The sequence below is a fragment of the Bacillus rossius genome, chromosome 16 (genome assembly GCF_032445375.1).
Source record: "Bacillus rossius redtenbacheri isolate Brsri chromosome 16, Brsri_v3, whole genome shotgun sequence".
In the NCBI taxonomy this organism is placed as follows: domain Eukaryota; kingdom Metazoa; phylum Arthropoda; class Insecta; order Phasmatodea; family Bacillidae; genus Bacillus; species Bacillus rossius.
Window position 1 is genome coordinate 28,666,776 of NC_086343.1, and position 15,924 is coordinate 28,682,699.

The window sequence follows — 15,924 nt, forward strand, 5'->3', positions numbered from 1 at the left end:
AATGCCTCTTAATTTTTTTTTTGTAATTTATATGAAGTCGGTGCACATATACAAATAATTTATCTCTTTATCTCCCTCTATTTCTCTCTATCTCGCCATATCTCTCCCTATTCTATATGCAACTCTCACTATCTCTCTATCCCTCTAGATCTATATATATAAATCTCTGTTATCTCACTATCTCTGTATATTTCTATATATAGCTATATCTGTTCCTCTATAAATATATTTCATCAAGAATAATTGAAATCTTATGTAAGGTTGGTTTTTTTTATCGAATTATCATCTAGACAGTGACTTCCTCGTGTTTCAAAGGTCAAGCGCGAAAAATTTCATCGAGATCGAATTATGTATAAGGTACACACATTTTTTTTTAAACGACTCACGTGCCGCATTGTTTACATCACGCACGAACGGAAATTTCACTGTTTGTATCTGATTCAATTCAACTATGTCAGGCGTGCGCACTCACACCAAAAAAACACACGAACTGCCGCTAAACTACATGAAATACAAACTTTTGTTAAAACGACTCGCGAGCCACCTATTGTAAATTGGATGAACTACTTCAGAAACCTTCGCGGGCGTGCGCACAACAACTTACCAAACTTTCATCGCAATCGGACGAATGGTTTTTAGGAACGTATACGGAACAAACAAACAAACATTCATTTTTACACATAAAAATTTGATTTTTTTTAAATTTTGGCGGGCGTTTAAATATTTCCTGTTCGTAAAGACGTCATGGTTTGCTGTCGCAACGCGTCGTTTATATCGCGTCTGTCGCGCTGTTGTGGTTTCAGCATGACGCGATAGATGCAACACCAATAAAATAAAATCCTGGTCAGTTACGTTTGACGCTAGTGTTTTTGAATAATGGTTCATAACATTTCGGAGCGGGTCTATCGTGTCCTGGTAACCCCTGGCTTGTTATTGGTAGGGACTGGAAAAATTCGCGTTCTCGATGACCTTCAGGATAGACTACAAAGTCCTCAGTATACTCGGGAGAATAACGGCTGTTCATTGGCTGCTGATTTGAGAGTCGTCTCAACTGGTCTGCCTGTGATACGATACTTCTTTGGTTGAGTGTTTCCCATTGGCCCAGAGTCGTCCGAATGAACAGTGAACCAATAACAAAAGTAGCTTAAAGGTATGTGTATTTGTATTTTAGCGTATCGCGAAATGAATCCGCGATTTTTTCCGGTCTCTAGTTATTGGGTATCCCTTTCGTTTCTTCATTAAAATATAGAATAAGCAACAACAAAAAATTGGTTGTCTGTAAAGGAGGTTTACGGACGATAGTTTAACTTGACGTCATAACAAAACATTGATGAAATGATTGCATAATTTTATAAATTAAATTGAATCATTTTTATCGAATTATCACTATTTTGTATGGATACAAAGAAAGCGTGAAATTAAATAAACAATTTAATTGATAAATTTAATTTTATTTGCACTCATTAATTCAAAAATGTTTATTACTTTAACGAAGAGATGATTTTAACTATAACTTTTATACATGTTTGCTATTTAACTTCTTCCAATCTGTGTTATTCTGTTAAGGATAGGATTCTGATAGGAAAGTAGGAAACGAGTGGGAGTGTTTCAAGTTTAATGTGCCTCGAAAAAGTCAAATCGATGGTTGTTCCAATCGAGTGGAAGAGAGATAGATGAGGCGCAAGCGTACAATGAGCGTAACGGGACAATGTGCGTAACGTGATAATGAGTCATCCTTTTTCGTGCGTGCAGCCGGCGTTCATCGATTTATTAGACGTTGTCACGTCAAAAATATTAGGCGATGCCCGTACTTAAAATTCCAAAATCTCGCCCCTGCTTTAGTTTTCTGTCTTCCTCTCCACCCAATACGTACACGCGGCGTTGCGCGAGGCTGGGACTGCCGCCGGAAGTGACTGCCCAGTTCCGGTGGCTGGAGTGGGGAAAGAGGGTAGTCCCCTAGCTCACTAGCTGCCGGTGTCGCCGCAGACAATGGTCGAAGAGGAGGAGGGGAAGAGAGACCAGGTCCCCCTACCCCTGGAATCAAAGGCGGTATTCCAAGACATTCGGGTAAGGTAGCGAATAAGTAGGGCCGTGCATATTTCGCGATAAGATTTCGAGACTAGTTATAAATTAAAACACTCTAGCATCGTCCGTGTTTCGTGATTGGGCGAATTTCTTCCAGGTGAATGTCGATTGTTGCGACACCAATCACAAGTGATTCAGTGCGGAAGCAAACGCGTCCTGAGTATGGCTCGGTCAAACAAGGCAACGACTTCTCTCGCAGATAGACCGCCAATCACTAAGAAGAAATCGCTCCTGCGGGTATACCTTGTTGCAGTCTAATAGGCGTTCAGATTTATTCGCGAGAAATGCCTGCCCCTACAAATAAGCACTGCCTTGTCGGGATACGACCATAACCTAACTCGCGGGCCGTGTACAAACAGAATCCAAGAAAGGAAACAAATCGGCAACAGTTTTGATAAAAATGTGCCCCTGCGCGAGGCTAGAAACTGGTTTCAACGCATTCTAGCAGATTTTTCACAATTTTTACGGCAAAAATTCTAGAGATAGCAGCACCACTGCAAAAAAAAACCGCCTGTCTAATATTCTCAAGTACATACTTTTAAAATTTCTTGTTACGACCATTAAAGTGTACAATATACAATTCAGGATAGTTTCGCTATCATAAGGTTTCATTTGGCACACCAACCCGCTTAGTAAGCCCCCCAATGATCTCAAAAATTACTATACATGCACGCCAGACGCGGTTACGGCTTCTGGACGAAATCAACGATGAAGTGAGTGAGTTCTGCGCGCAGCAAAACGACAACGGATAGGACACCAAAATCAATTTCCTAAAAAATAAGGAACAACCAATTTTTTAATTGTTTATTAACCACATATCTACTTGTATAACTTTTGCACAGTAAAATAACACTTTTAAATTAAATAACTTACACTTTCGTATGTTTTCATGATAAACTTGAATATTATCAAAAGAAGGTCAAGAGAAGAAAATGGTTTTCTACTGTTTTTATAACTTCAAGTTGAAGGGTTGGTAACGTCTTGCGACTGTGATTTTCTGGCGGCGGTTGCGTGTTGTGTTGTTGCGTCGTTGCGTTGATTGCGTAGTTAGTATATCCCGGCCTACAATGGACGGAAACGGAGACATCGCTTCCGCTGCTTCCACAGTGCACGGAAACGTTATCAAATGACAACCGATGAGATTACATTTCAAGATTACGATATGTTAATTTAAAATCATAAAATAGGCCTATATAAAAATATAATGCTTCGAGATTATAACCAGAGCAGAATTTACGTATTTAATTAAAAAAAAAAATGAACGACAAAGTTATAATGGAACACTAGATATTCTTGTACTCGAAACGATTTTTTAAACGTATTTAGAACACAAAAATCATTGCTCCCACCGCAGTCAAGTACTCGGCTTCTATTGGTCGCACGGAGCAACGTAAACGGAAGATATCTGCATCGCCAAGCTAATCAGTAGGGACCTGAAAAATTCGCGGTTTCGATGACCTTCAGGATAGTCTACACAGTCCTCTGTATACTCGGGCAAATAACGCCAGTTCGTTGGCTGCTGACTTGTGAGTCGTCTCAACTGGTTTGCCTGTGATTCTAACTTCTTTGGTTGAGGGTTTCTCATCGGCCCAGAGTCGCCCAGACGAACAGTGAGGTAATAGCAAAAGCAGCTTAAAGGTATACGTGTATGAATTTCAGTCTATCGCGAAATAAATCTGCGAATTTTTCCGGTCTCTACTAATCAGTAGGAGCAGGCATTTTTTCGCGAATAAATCTGAACGTCTATTGGCCTGTAACAAGGTACACCTGCACCAGCGGTTTCTTCCTTGTGATTGGCGGCAAGTCTGCGAGAGAAGTCATCGCTCATTGCCTTGTTTGGCCGAGCCACTCAGGACGCGTTTGCATCCGCAAATGAATTACTGTGATTGGCGTTGTAACGATCGTCATGCACCTGAAAGAAAGAAACTCGCCCGATCACGAAACACAGGCGATGCTACAGTGTTTTGACTTTCAGCTAGCCTCGGGATCTTTTCGCGAAATATGCATGGTCCTAGTAATCAGTACACCCGCACGTCTCAGTAGGCGTGCTGCTGTATAAACTCTGTTCCTTGCGATACGCTCCGTTTACGTGTTGCTGCAGAACGGGCCTCGGTCGTAAACACTACCCGGGCACACACGTGGTGCGCAGAACTTCAGGACAAACAACGCGATTTCAAAACTACTCAAGATATCCCAGCGGGGGTCTGCTTACGAAAAACATTCAAGAGTTCGCTGAGGGTTGAAAAGTACTTTTGATTTCGGATTAAGTTTTTAAACTGTATTTTCAGAAGAGTTAAAATGGCTAAAACGCATGTTTTCAGAGTAAATTTTAGGCGTAAAGCAACCGGTACAGATTCTTGAAAGCACTTAAGGGACTTGCATTACACCTTTATCTTCATTTCTACGCAATATAATGTTACGGTCACCGTTCATATTTTACAGTTATCTTGTGACGACGAGAAGACTGCGCGCCAGTTCAGAGCCTTGCTCTTAGAGGCTATAGCGCGCTAGAAGCACCAGCGAGCGTCGCGCTTTATCATCCCGCCTCACTAACACAGATACACCCCTGACGAGGCGGGCCCCTTAACGTCATCGATGTCGTGGGGAAAGAAGGGTTAAAATGAGAGGGGGGAAGGGGGAAGTAAGTCACTGCCGCCGCTGTGTGGCGCATCGGAAGTTGCGGATGTGGGCGCCAGATAGCAGGGCGCTTCGCGTGTCATCCGGCGAGGCCAGACACAGTCTCTCTGGAGTGTCAGTGTAGCGACGGACGCCATGGCGAGGAACTCCATCAAGTTGCTGCTGGCTCAGCCCTTGGGCAAGTACCAGCGCCTGCCCTCCATCAAGCTGCAGGTACGCTGGCTCAACCTTTTATCACCTCGAGCGTACGAACAACGCTGGATCTTCGTCAATTTTTTTAAGTGAAACTTCTAATGCGACTTCCAACAAGGTTGCGTTAAACGTTTAACGCTACCATGGAGGTGGTATGAAAGCACTGTTGCGTTAAACGTTCAACGCTCCTGGGGAGGGGGAATAGAAAGAGACAGAGCGAGAGTGAATGCGTGGCACTCGAACGCATGCGCGTATAGTATACCTGTCACAGGCCAGCGCGAGCGTTAGCAACGAGTAGCGTCCAATATTCCAAGCACATGCGCGTGGTATTCTTGCTATGCAGCGAAGTAAACAGTGTGAGCGTCGTGAAATTAGCTGAAATACGTACTGGTTGTTCTATTTTATTGTTCTATTTTAATTTATAATATTCATTATTTCATTTACTTGTTTTTTTTTTTTAGTTTGATTTGATACAATATGATTTCAATAAAAATCAATTTCTACCCCTTCCTATTTTCATTTCCACATTACGAAGTTTCTCTTCTTCCGCGCGGAGGGACTCCACGCACTATTTTTTTTTCCCTTTGTATATATTCGTAAATAAACTGGTGCTGACTGAGATAACTCAGAAAACAAAATTCATAATAATAATATTAGAACCCTTTTTTGGCTGATTCTTGCAAAGGGAAATATTGATTAAAATCTTTATTTCGGACGTAATTTCATTGCTAGTTTGCATGGTGTGTCTGCCAGATATCCATTCTTCGGGTTTTCTTCAATGGAATACCTTGCTAACTAGCACAGGTGCTTCTCCAGGTAGACTATTCGGGAGGGGCCATCGTACAATAAAAGGATGCGGTTGCGAAAAATTACATCAAATAAGTAGAGACCGGAAAAATTCGCGGATTCATTCGGCGATAGGCTAGAAGTCAAATACGTATACCTTTTAGACGATTTTGTTATTGGCTTACTGTTAATCTGTACGAATCTCAACCAATTATAAACCTTCAACCAAAGAATGATCGAATCACAGACAAACCAGCTGAGACGACTCACCTGTCGGCAGCCAATGAACTGGCGTTATTTGCCCGAGTGTGCAGGGGAATGTGCAGTCTATCCTGAAGGCCATCGAAACCGCGAATTTTGCAGGTCTCTACAAATAAGTCAGATATTGGCCTTAGAGCATTTCACGAATTCATGGTCTCGACTACTGAACTTGAGTAGTTCCATACAACTTCTGAGGAAAGAAAGGTTTAACACATAATAATACGAGCTCAGGAGGGAATTAACAACCCCCCCCCCCCCCCCGGGCCAGCAATCCCTTGCCTTTTCCTCATCAATTTTGAGCCGGGCTTGAACTCGCAATGGTGTATGTCCAAAATGTTGTTTTTAAACAACAATATTAGATTACTTAGTAAGAAAAAAAAACCTTTGTAAACCAGTGAAGTCCAAAGTCAGAAACATTATTCTCCCACTTGCATGTTTACACTCTTCGGAACTCTGAATTTGGAAATCGGAATTAAAGCGTAGTTTCAACGGTGACTTCCTTATCTGAAACTACGGAGAACCCTTCGTTGGGAGACTGCATTCTTCGTTGAAAATTCCTTGTATTTACTCTCATTTTACACAGTGTAAGAGGTGTGTATGCAGAATACAATTACTGGAGGAGAGGGGGGTAGAACAACTTTGCCCTTTGTTTGCTCTCAAATTATTTCCTCTTTTTGGTGGGGACGATAGATTATTTAGGAATTTTTGGGATATAGGGGGCAAATATCCTGCGTACGCCCCTAAGTGTAACCGACTTTATGTTCCGCGCGACTGAATGCTGGCATTTTCTAACCAATCACGTCCAAGCCATCTGCGACGTCAGCGCGACATAAATGGCGGACGCGACAATCTTCCAGCTTAGAAATATATATTTTCCCCTTACCTGTATCGCGTCGCGGGCGTGATGTTACTGAAATTAGCTCGAGAATTGGTTTTTATAATCTTGGCTAAACTGGTGCTGGCTTTTTGATACGTCTTGTAGTTAAGTAGGGTTTACCAAAGGTACGTCCGACTGGGAACATTTAGGACGAAACATAACAAACCACGAACAATCACACAGTCACGCAATTTCAAATGAAATATACTTCCGCTAGCAAATGGGTCTTACTGTTGACTGTGCAGATCTAGAAGAGATCAAAAAAGCTACTGATTATTGAGGAAAGTACTAAAACGCGTTGTATACGTAATTATAACTTTAGCTACTATTGACTTTCCACTGAGAGAGCATAGGGTGTCAGTTGACGATACTGTATCCAGCTGAAATTTCCTTCAAATAATTCACTTGTTGGCAAGATATGACCAAGTAGCAAACATTTAGGACGTTTGAATAGCATAACCAGCTACGTTTTACTTTTAATGGGTGGTTTTTATTTTTCTGAAAATGCTATTTCTCATCAAACCCCCTATTTTTATTTCTACCATCTTCGTCTTTCGGTAATGGACCTTTCGGCTGGTGATGACCTAACTTTATTATTAACCTATTTTGTTGAAATTTGAGAGTTTCTTCAAAGTTTCCTCTATCACATGAAATAATCTCTTTGACATCCCGTTTTTCACCAATCTGTCCACGCTCTACCTTTTCATTTGCAATCTCAACTGCGCCACTGGGCCCTTGAACAACCACAGACCCTCACTCTGAGCTGGTGCTGGGAACAGGGAGAACAGGTGAAGTAGCCGATGTCTCAGTCTGTGTTACTTCTCCATTATCTCCAGAAAGCAAACTGTTGTTTATTTAACACCTCACTTGTTTTCGAAAAATAACACGATAACTTTCTCGTTTTTTTTTTTCAGTTCAATTAGTTCTGCACTTTCTTTCTCTTTCCTTCGTTTGTGGCATTCTGCACCACTACACTTCTTTGACACTGTAACATGGAATATATAGGTAACTTACCCGTGTAACCGCTGTTTAAAACTAAATTGCACGTGCTGTATAAATTAGACCAAATAAAAGAACAGCAAAGCAATCGCAAAAATCACAAAATTGCGCGACACTGATGACTCACTAGCCACTCACTACACAAGACCTTTGAATATATATACTGTATAGAAGTCGCCAGCCCAGGTTAAAATTTCTAATACGGTTTTGAGGTAGTTGGTTAATTCACCGCCGCAATCGCCACCATCTCTAGGGCATCGACTTGTGGTGGTCCCTAGCGGACAAGTGTCGAACTCTTCAAACACCCCTTCCCCCTCCAGTTGAACGACGTTGAGCTGCAGTGAATGATGGGTGGGGGATGCGGGGAATGACAGCGGGCGACAGTGCTGCGCCCTAACGTGTAAATAACAACTAAGACGATACAGGGCGTTACGGCAGCGCACTGCAGCGGTGAAGTTCCCAAGCTGCTCATCATACGCTTCTGAAAAACGTAGAGTAAATCCTATCCACTCGCGACTTCTATACAGTATATATATTCAAAGACAAGACTGAGCACTAAGGTGTAGCTCGTTGAACGAGTGGAAACCCAACAGGATGAGATGCGCAGTGACGATGGTCTCGTGCGCATGCGCCGATACGCCGCCAGACGGCAGCGCGGCGACGTGGCTCAGTCTACGTCCAACTCTTGACAAACCTTTTGGTGGGGATTCAGTTACAAATATTCAGTGTTGTTAAAAGTACTCGGAAAAAGTAATTGGGCGCAATTACAATTACTGTGGTGACAATGTAACTAATTACAAGTAAAAATTACTTTACATAAAAGTAATCAGTAAAATTACAATTACAATTACAATTACTTTCCACTACCATTTTAAAATTGACTTACGATTCAAATTTTTTACACACTGTTACATTAATAAACATACATATATGTTTTGTTAAAAAAAATTATTTCATGTAATGATTAAATATATTATCTTTAATTAAATGAATAATATTTGAGGACAAACATGCTTGAATAACATCAAAAGACTTCATACAAGTAGCTACCTGTAATAAAAATAACTCTTTAAATTCTGGAATTGACCTTACAAAACAATTGCATTTTAAAGTTCTCATCAAATATATTCCCTCTCTTGATGGCAAAAACATCTTTACCAACAGTAAAAAGACGCTCAACGGGAGCACTTGACGGCAGTGATGTGTTAAATTTTAAAAATGCAGATTTTAGGATAGGGTAATGTTGGATACACTGCAAGTCACTAGCACTACAAGCGTAAACTTATAAACTTTACTAATACAAAAATGTATGTTCTTCTTGTTCTTAACTGAATTCATTATATGTTCCGAGAATAAAAGTAACGGCAAGTTAATATAAAGTATCGATTACCTTAATGTAACGATTACAATTAATGTTATGTATTCCGATTACAAGTACGAATTACATTTTTTAAATGTAATTCGTTACAAGTATAAATTACTTGAAAAGTAATCGTTACAAGTAATTCGATTACTTGTAATTCGTTACTTAACAACACTGCAAATATTATACTTTATCACAATTATTTAATTTATAATATCCCTACTATCCCTACTATAATATTATAAATGTGAATGTAAGTTTGTTTGTTACACTTTCACGCGAAAACTACTTAACCGATCATCATGAAACTTTGTACACATTTTCTTGGAGGTATTAGAAGTAACATAGGATACTTTTTATTGAAAAAAATATATTTTTTACGAAAGATTAAAAAAATGTTTGGCGAAAAATCTCAGAATCTAGTTACTTTAACGCCATCTAGCAACCCTGAGTTGTAATACCGTTGCACTGTATTATCGACGGTCAAAATTCAAAATTATTTATTTTTGTTACAGAGAAATATATTTTATTGATTCATTTCTATTGTAATGATCTCTGATACTTATTTAATGGCTTCAATGCGAGCGAAGCTACCAGGGAATGAGTTCATAAAAGAGAAACCTGATTGAAGAAGAGCCAACTTTAATTTTATATATATCCGACATTTGTAATAATTACAATTTTTCTCCAGGAAGTCCCCCCCCCCCCCAGAGCCTTCCGCCCTGGAGCGACTGCTCCACTCGCTCCACTGTCGCCAATGATGCGACGGAAGTCGTATGGAACGGAAATGTGTAACCACTGTCTTGACATCTGTGGAGGATAGTGCAATCCAAAGTTCACAAAGCCAAAGGGAAATTCATAGTATTAACCTGTTTAGCGAATTTTAACCAGATGGTTGTATTTTAATAAAATTTATTGTCGAAAACCATGTCCAAAGCCGGGGTTTATTTTTTTTTCAAGTCTTTTTCGCTTTTGTCGGAGCAGTTACATTATATAGTTTTAAAATTTCTCTCTGCAAATGGAATGATTCGCTAATCGACGTGGCTGCTCCGGCAGCGAATTCTAGCGGCGGGTAAGGAAACTACGTGATCTGCGTCCTTCCGCCACAGTTCACACAGACGAATGGAAATGTTATAGTGAATTATTAAAAGATGGACAGTTTATTAATAAAATTCACTGTTGAAAATCAGGTCCAAAGCAGTGGTTTAGTATTTTTCTCTGCGTATTAACCATCGTGAATTTATTAACTGAACGCATACATACCTATTAAAAAAAAAAACATTATCGGGAATAAACCGCGAGGAATTTATAAACACAACAAACAAATGATCGCCGAAAATGTTTTTTTCCCCTTCTTATTTTCTTTATTTGAACACCAGTTTGTGAGAATTCGAACATGCATAATGTCACGACTGGTTATACTCGCTGTACGCATGCCGGAGGGGAGGATGCTTTGGTCGGTGGGAATTGACGCGTTCTGTTGTGGCAACAACGTTACGATATCTCATTCCCTGGTAGCGTCGCGTGACGTCGCGTGATTGAGTTGGGGGGGAGGGGGGACCCCGTGGCCGGAGGCGGTCGTCTCTCCTCGTCTCTGAACGGCGTCCAGATTGGTGGCTGTCCGGCCGCCTAACGACCTTACGGTGCCCGGAGATATCCCGCTACTACCTGTGACTCAGGTGACAGCTCGCGGCACGCCATCTCCCGGCGGGGCCATGGTGTAAGGAAGGGGAGGTGAAACCGTGCGCAGGTTTTCCCCCTCCACGCGCTCCCTCGCTACGTCACCTTGGTTGTAGCCGGCGCTCTTCTTTCAGGCGCTTCCCATCCACTTCATCTGCGTCTCGTGCGAACCTTTGTTATTGTTGGTGCTTACATAATCCTGAGTGCTTTTATGTAGTTGTCCAGTGTTTGGACTTCACAATCATTTCAAAAAGACTCGAGGTTCTGGAATAAAATAGTATGACGTAGTGCGCAGTGGAGGACGATTTTGGGCGGCCGGACGGTTTCACCTCCCTTTCTTACACCATGGGCCGTGACCTCGCCGGCACATTCCGTGACCTCGTCGGCACAATTCGTGAGACGACAAGGGAGTATCTCCCGTCACAGGTCACTGATTTCTTTTTACGTTTAACACGTTTTCACTCGTCGACATTTTTTTTTCCTGGGCATTCTCCAACAGAATGAAAAGGAAGAAAAAAAACGTTTAATGCACAATTTTGCATGATTAGCTGGTAAGGTTGAATTTTTAAAAATTTTTGTGTGCTATGGAGGAGGAGAACCAAATGAAATTAAAAATAAATAAAAACAGAAATTTTTTGGGTTTAAGGCAAAGCTGGTGGCTTTTGCGTGGCATGTTTCAAATGTATTTTAAAAAAATGATTTAATTTTATTCAAAATTTAAAATAAAAAAAAATCAGAGGATTTAAAAAAGGCTATTAAAAATGCTTTTTTTTCTGAAACAAATTAAATCATATCACGAAGTAGCCAGTAAAACTGGCTTCAATTTCATTCTCCTTATTCATACTGGAAAAAAAAAACGCAAAAATTTAACTGGCCAGCCTAACTATCCAAAAAGTATGCGACATCTTTATGAAACTTCAGCCACTCAAAAAGTCTGCAAGTTTAACCGCGTGAAACGTAAATATAAAATAGTGACCAGGAACAACGGACATACAATACACCCTTAAGACCCGTCCACAATAGAAATGTCTCAAATTGTGTCGGACGGACACTGCGTGTGATTCATGTGAAAAAAATGTGGTTGAAAACCAAATTTTCGTATATTCATCGCGTTCGGCATTATTTTTAAAGAATTCTACGTCAATTTTCGTGACTCAAGTTTCGTAGGTACTATAAGTGTCTTAGCAAATTGAGAACACGCGAATTAGCTCGTTACCGAGGTTAGATGTTACTCTGGTGAGTGCTGAAAGACTCGCTTACGTTTTTAAAGTGTACATACAGTTTTCTATTAGGGGGAAAAAAATATTTTTTTTTTCTAATTTCTAGAAAAAAAAATTGGTTGTCTGTAAAGTCGGTTCACGGAAGATAGTTTAACGTGACAACGTCATAACAAAACATTGATGAAATGATTACATACTTTTATGAATAAAATTGAATCATTTTTATTTTAATAATAAAGGAATAAATACTTGAAATTATTCTAGTAATCAGATTTTTAAAATGCAAGAATAATTAACCTTTATTGCCGAAATTGTTCTAATAAGCACTGAAAACCACATTAACTTTTCATTTCACTTTATAAACAGTCGAGTGGAAGAGAGATAGATGCGGCGCAAGCGTACAATGAGCGTAACAGGTCACATAATAACGGAACAATGACCGTAACGGGACACAGCGTAACGGAACAATGTGCGTAACGGGACACTTTTTCGTGCGTGCAGCCGGCGTTCATCGCTTTATTAGACCGTTGTCACGTCAAAAAAAAAAAAAAACAAGATGCGAAATGGGCGGGGGAGTTACCTCGATAATGATTGAGTGCGCGGTGTCTGAAGGGCTTATTGACGCAGTAACAGAGCACTTGTGACGAGTGATGCACGCTGATAAAGGCGATAAGATGTCGCGTGTCTGCAAGGCTGTCTCGCGGCGCAGACATCTCGCCGCTGCACGGAGCGCCACAGACGCGATGGGCGAGACCTCTGGTTCGCCCGCGGGCGCCTACAGCGCTGTGCCGATGCGAGACCCCGCCGGCAACAAGGTAACTCGAGGTGCAGTGCATCTGTGGCAGGGACAACTGCTTACCGTTCAGAAACGTTGGTGTTAAGGCACCCGCCTACCCGGGCACACACACGGTGCGCAGAGCTTCAGGAAAAACAAAGCGTTTTCAAAACTACTCAAGATATCCGAGCGGGGTCTGCTTACGAAAAGCATTTAAAGAGTTTGCTGAGGGCCGAAAAGTACTTTTGATTTCGGTTGAAGATTTTTAAACTGTATTTTTAGAAGAGTTAAAATGTCTAAAACGCGTGTTTTCAGAGTAATTTTTAGACGTGAAACAACCGGTACAGATTCTTTAAAGCACTTAAGGGGATTGGTGCAGGACAAAAAACAGTCATTCGCCAGAATTTGTTGGAAATGAGCTTAAGTGTTTCATAAATGCTTGTTTATTACTACTGTAAGGCCAGCCAGCACGTATATAAGCTAGCGGGTTAGATTTGGCGAGTTAGTGGCGAGAGAGCTTCTGTGGGTGGAGGTTGTCGAAGGTCGCAGCTCTGAGGCCTGCCATCTAGCGGGAATCTTTCGAAGGTCTTCCACAATATCGCCTTTCTCTCTCTCTCTCTCTCTCTCTCTCCAACACGGACGGAAAGCGAACCGCGATAACCAGCTATTATCTTCGCTTCCCATCTCGCCCTATCCTTCATTCTCGGATCAGGTAGCCGCCCTACCCCGCGTAGACTTTCGTGTTACTCCAGGAAACCAAGACTTAAAAATGCACAAACCTGTGAAAAATTTGTCCAAAGCTGAATTTTTGTACTGTGGTAGAGTTGACTATGCTTAATAACATACAGAAAGTTTACCGCTGTAGACTTTGTACGTTATCACCGAAAATTGGCATTTAAGTCCTAGGTGACAGCAACTTGCATCAGTCCATTAAAATGCTACCCATTTATACAGTTTTTAATTTTGACTGTCCGTAAACTTACCAAAATAATCTAGAAACTGTAATACACCCATTAATGTTAGAAAATAAATAAATTTTTAATATTTAAGATATGATATAAAGCGATTAATTCACGACATATATTTTTTTATCTTTGCCACCCAGATAAAAATACGATTTACACCGATTTGAAGAGCCCAATGCGAAAAAATGTCTAATGTTTTTTAATTATACTTTTAGCTTTAAGATAGTATATTTATAAAGAGTCTAGCATAATTATTTGCCTCATTAAAGCTGCCCGAGCGTTGCAGTGTACTGCGGCCGTACTGATCTTTCACGGCCGGCGGGCTTTGAAACACGCTGCGTACTGCGACACTCAATAAACTTAGTCTTATTTACGGATTACTTAAAATATATTTAATGCATATGATATGGTGTATTCATGTTACATCTATTGAGATATACATATTATTTTTTCTTATATGAATGATTTTTGATACAATAAAATTAATAATAAACAATTTCTGCTTGGAACTTGTAAATCAAAATTCTAGAGGACCTCTGGTTTTATATATATGTGTGTTCGTATTTTGTTACAAAAATGTTATTATTCAAAATGATTTTAATACCAAAAAATATAATTATGTTTTATTTCTAATCTTAATATATATAAATCTCGTGTCACAATGTTTGTCCTCAATGGACTCCTAAACCACTTAACCGATTTCGATGAAAATTGGCATTTATGTGTAATTTTTTCCAACTTGAGAGATAGGATAGTTTTTATTTCGATTAATGGTCTTAATCTGATAATTTTAGAGTTTTCTAATGTGATGTATGTATGAGTTGGCAGAAAATCACCACGGCAACGGCTGTAGCATTGTTGATGCTTCATTCGTCTCCATGGCAACGACTATTTCATTGTTAGTGTAGTCCTCATCACTCATTAAATACAGACCACCAATTTTTAGATATATACAGGTAAATAACTATACACTGGTAGAACAAAGTCGGTCGGGATTTGAAAGTGATATAAATTATTCAAATTAAGAAGACAATTACTAACTACATCTGATTTCTAAAAAGGTCCAGTGAACTCTTTACCAAGTCAACCGATTTCGATGAAAATTGGCATTTATGTGTAATTGTTTCCAACTTGAGAGATAGGGTAGTTTTTATTTCGATTAATAGTCTTAATAATTTATAATTAATAATAAACTAATTATCAATGTTGATTGGTGTTTAAGACCGGGAAACAGTGGGCACTTCGTCTCCATGACAACGTTACGTGCTCGAGAGTCGGGAAACCATCGGTGCTATTCGATTTGGTCTCATTTCCCCCCCCATAAATACAACCGTGCGAAGCCGGGTCGGGCAGCTAGTACACTATATTATTTTCGATCAGAACTATGCAAAATTTTAATGTAGCCTATATTATAATATATATATATTTCATTGTATAAAATTAGTTTACTACATAACAATTGAAGAAAACCATACACCGTAAATGTACTTATTGAGTTTTGTCACTTTTATAACATAATTCGTATGATAATATTATTTTTTTCCAGAAAATAAATAAAACATAAGTTATGTTGTAAAATGTATTGATAGAATTACATATTTAGTATTTTTTTTTCGAAGTTAATTCATTGGAGTGCTGCGCCTAGCTTACTTCGTTGAATTGCTAGTGGCAAAGAGCGGTGGTGGATGTTTTTGCAAGAGTTTGACCGTATTTTATGACCCTAGCTGTGAGAGGGTGTTTGTCCCAGAAATCCTAACGGTCAAGGAAAATAGCCTTTCTCTGTAGTCACGTACGGGTCTGCTACTCGCGCAATATCGTCAGTTTATCACAACTTTCTGGGAAGTTCTATTGTTGTTATTTATTAATAATTTAGAAATTAAAGAATTTATCATACTAACACTTTTACCTAAGCAAATCGCATCCTGGAAGATTTTTATCTACGTTTGCAGCAAAAATCACTTGTAGTTAGGAAACTTTTATTCTTTCAGAGTAAAATTCAGTCTGGAATTACCATACATTAAAAACCTTAGTTTTCTGTAGCAAAAAACGTCCCAGCACGAGCGACTTTAACACTGCTGCACACA

The 15,924-nt window shown here is 39.8% G+C and overlaps 1 protein-coding gene across 3 annotated transcripts in view; it reads left to right on the top strand.

Moving 5' to 3' along the window:
• LOC134540501 (phospholipid phosphatase homolog 1.2 homolog) overlaps window positions 1-15,924 on the top strand; it is a 154,003-nt gene that overhangs the window by 19,156 nt on the left and 118,923 nt on the right. Inside the window, exon 1 of one of the 3 annotated variants that reach the window (XM_063383323.1) lies at window positions 4,821-4,935. The exons of 1 other annotated variant lie outside the window; for it this stretch is intronic. In XM_063383323.1, the coding sequence (XP_063239393.1) occupies window positions 4,858-4,935 (78 nt within the window). In that variant the 5' untranslated portion in view covers window positions 4,821-4,857. Of the gene's footprint in view, window positions 1-4,820; window positions 4,936-9,675; window positions 12,916-15,924 lie in introns of those variants that run through there. One more of the 3 variants, XM_063383322.1, reaches the window with a different exon arrangement.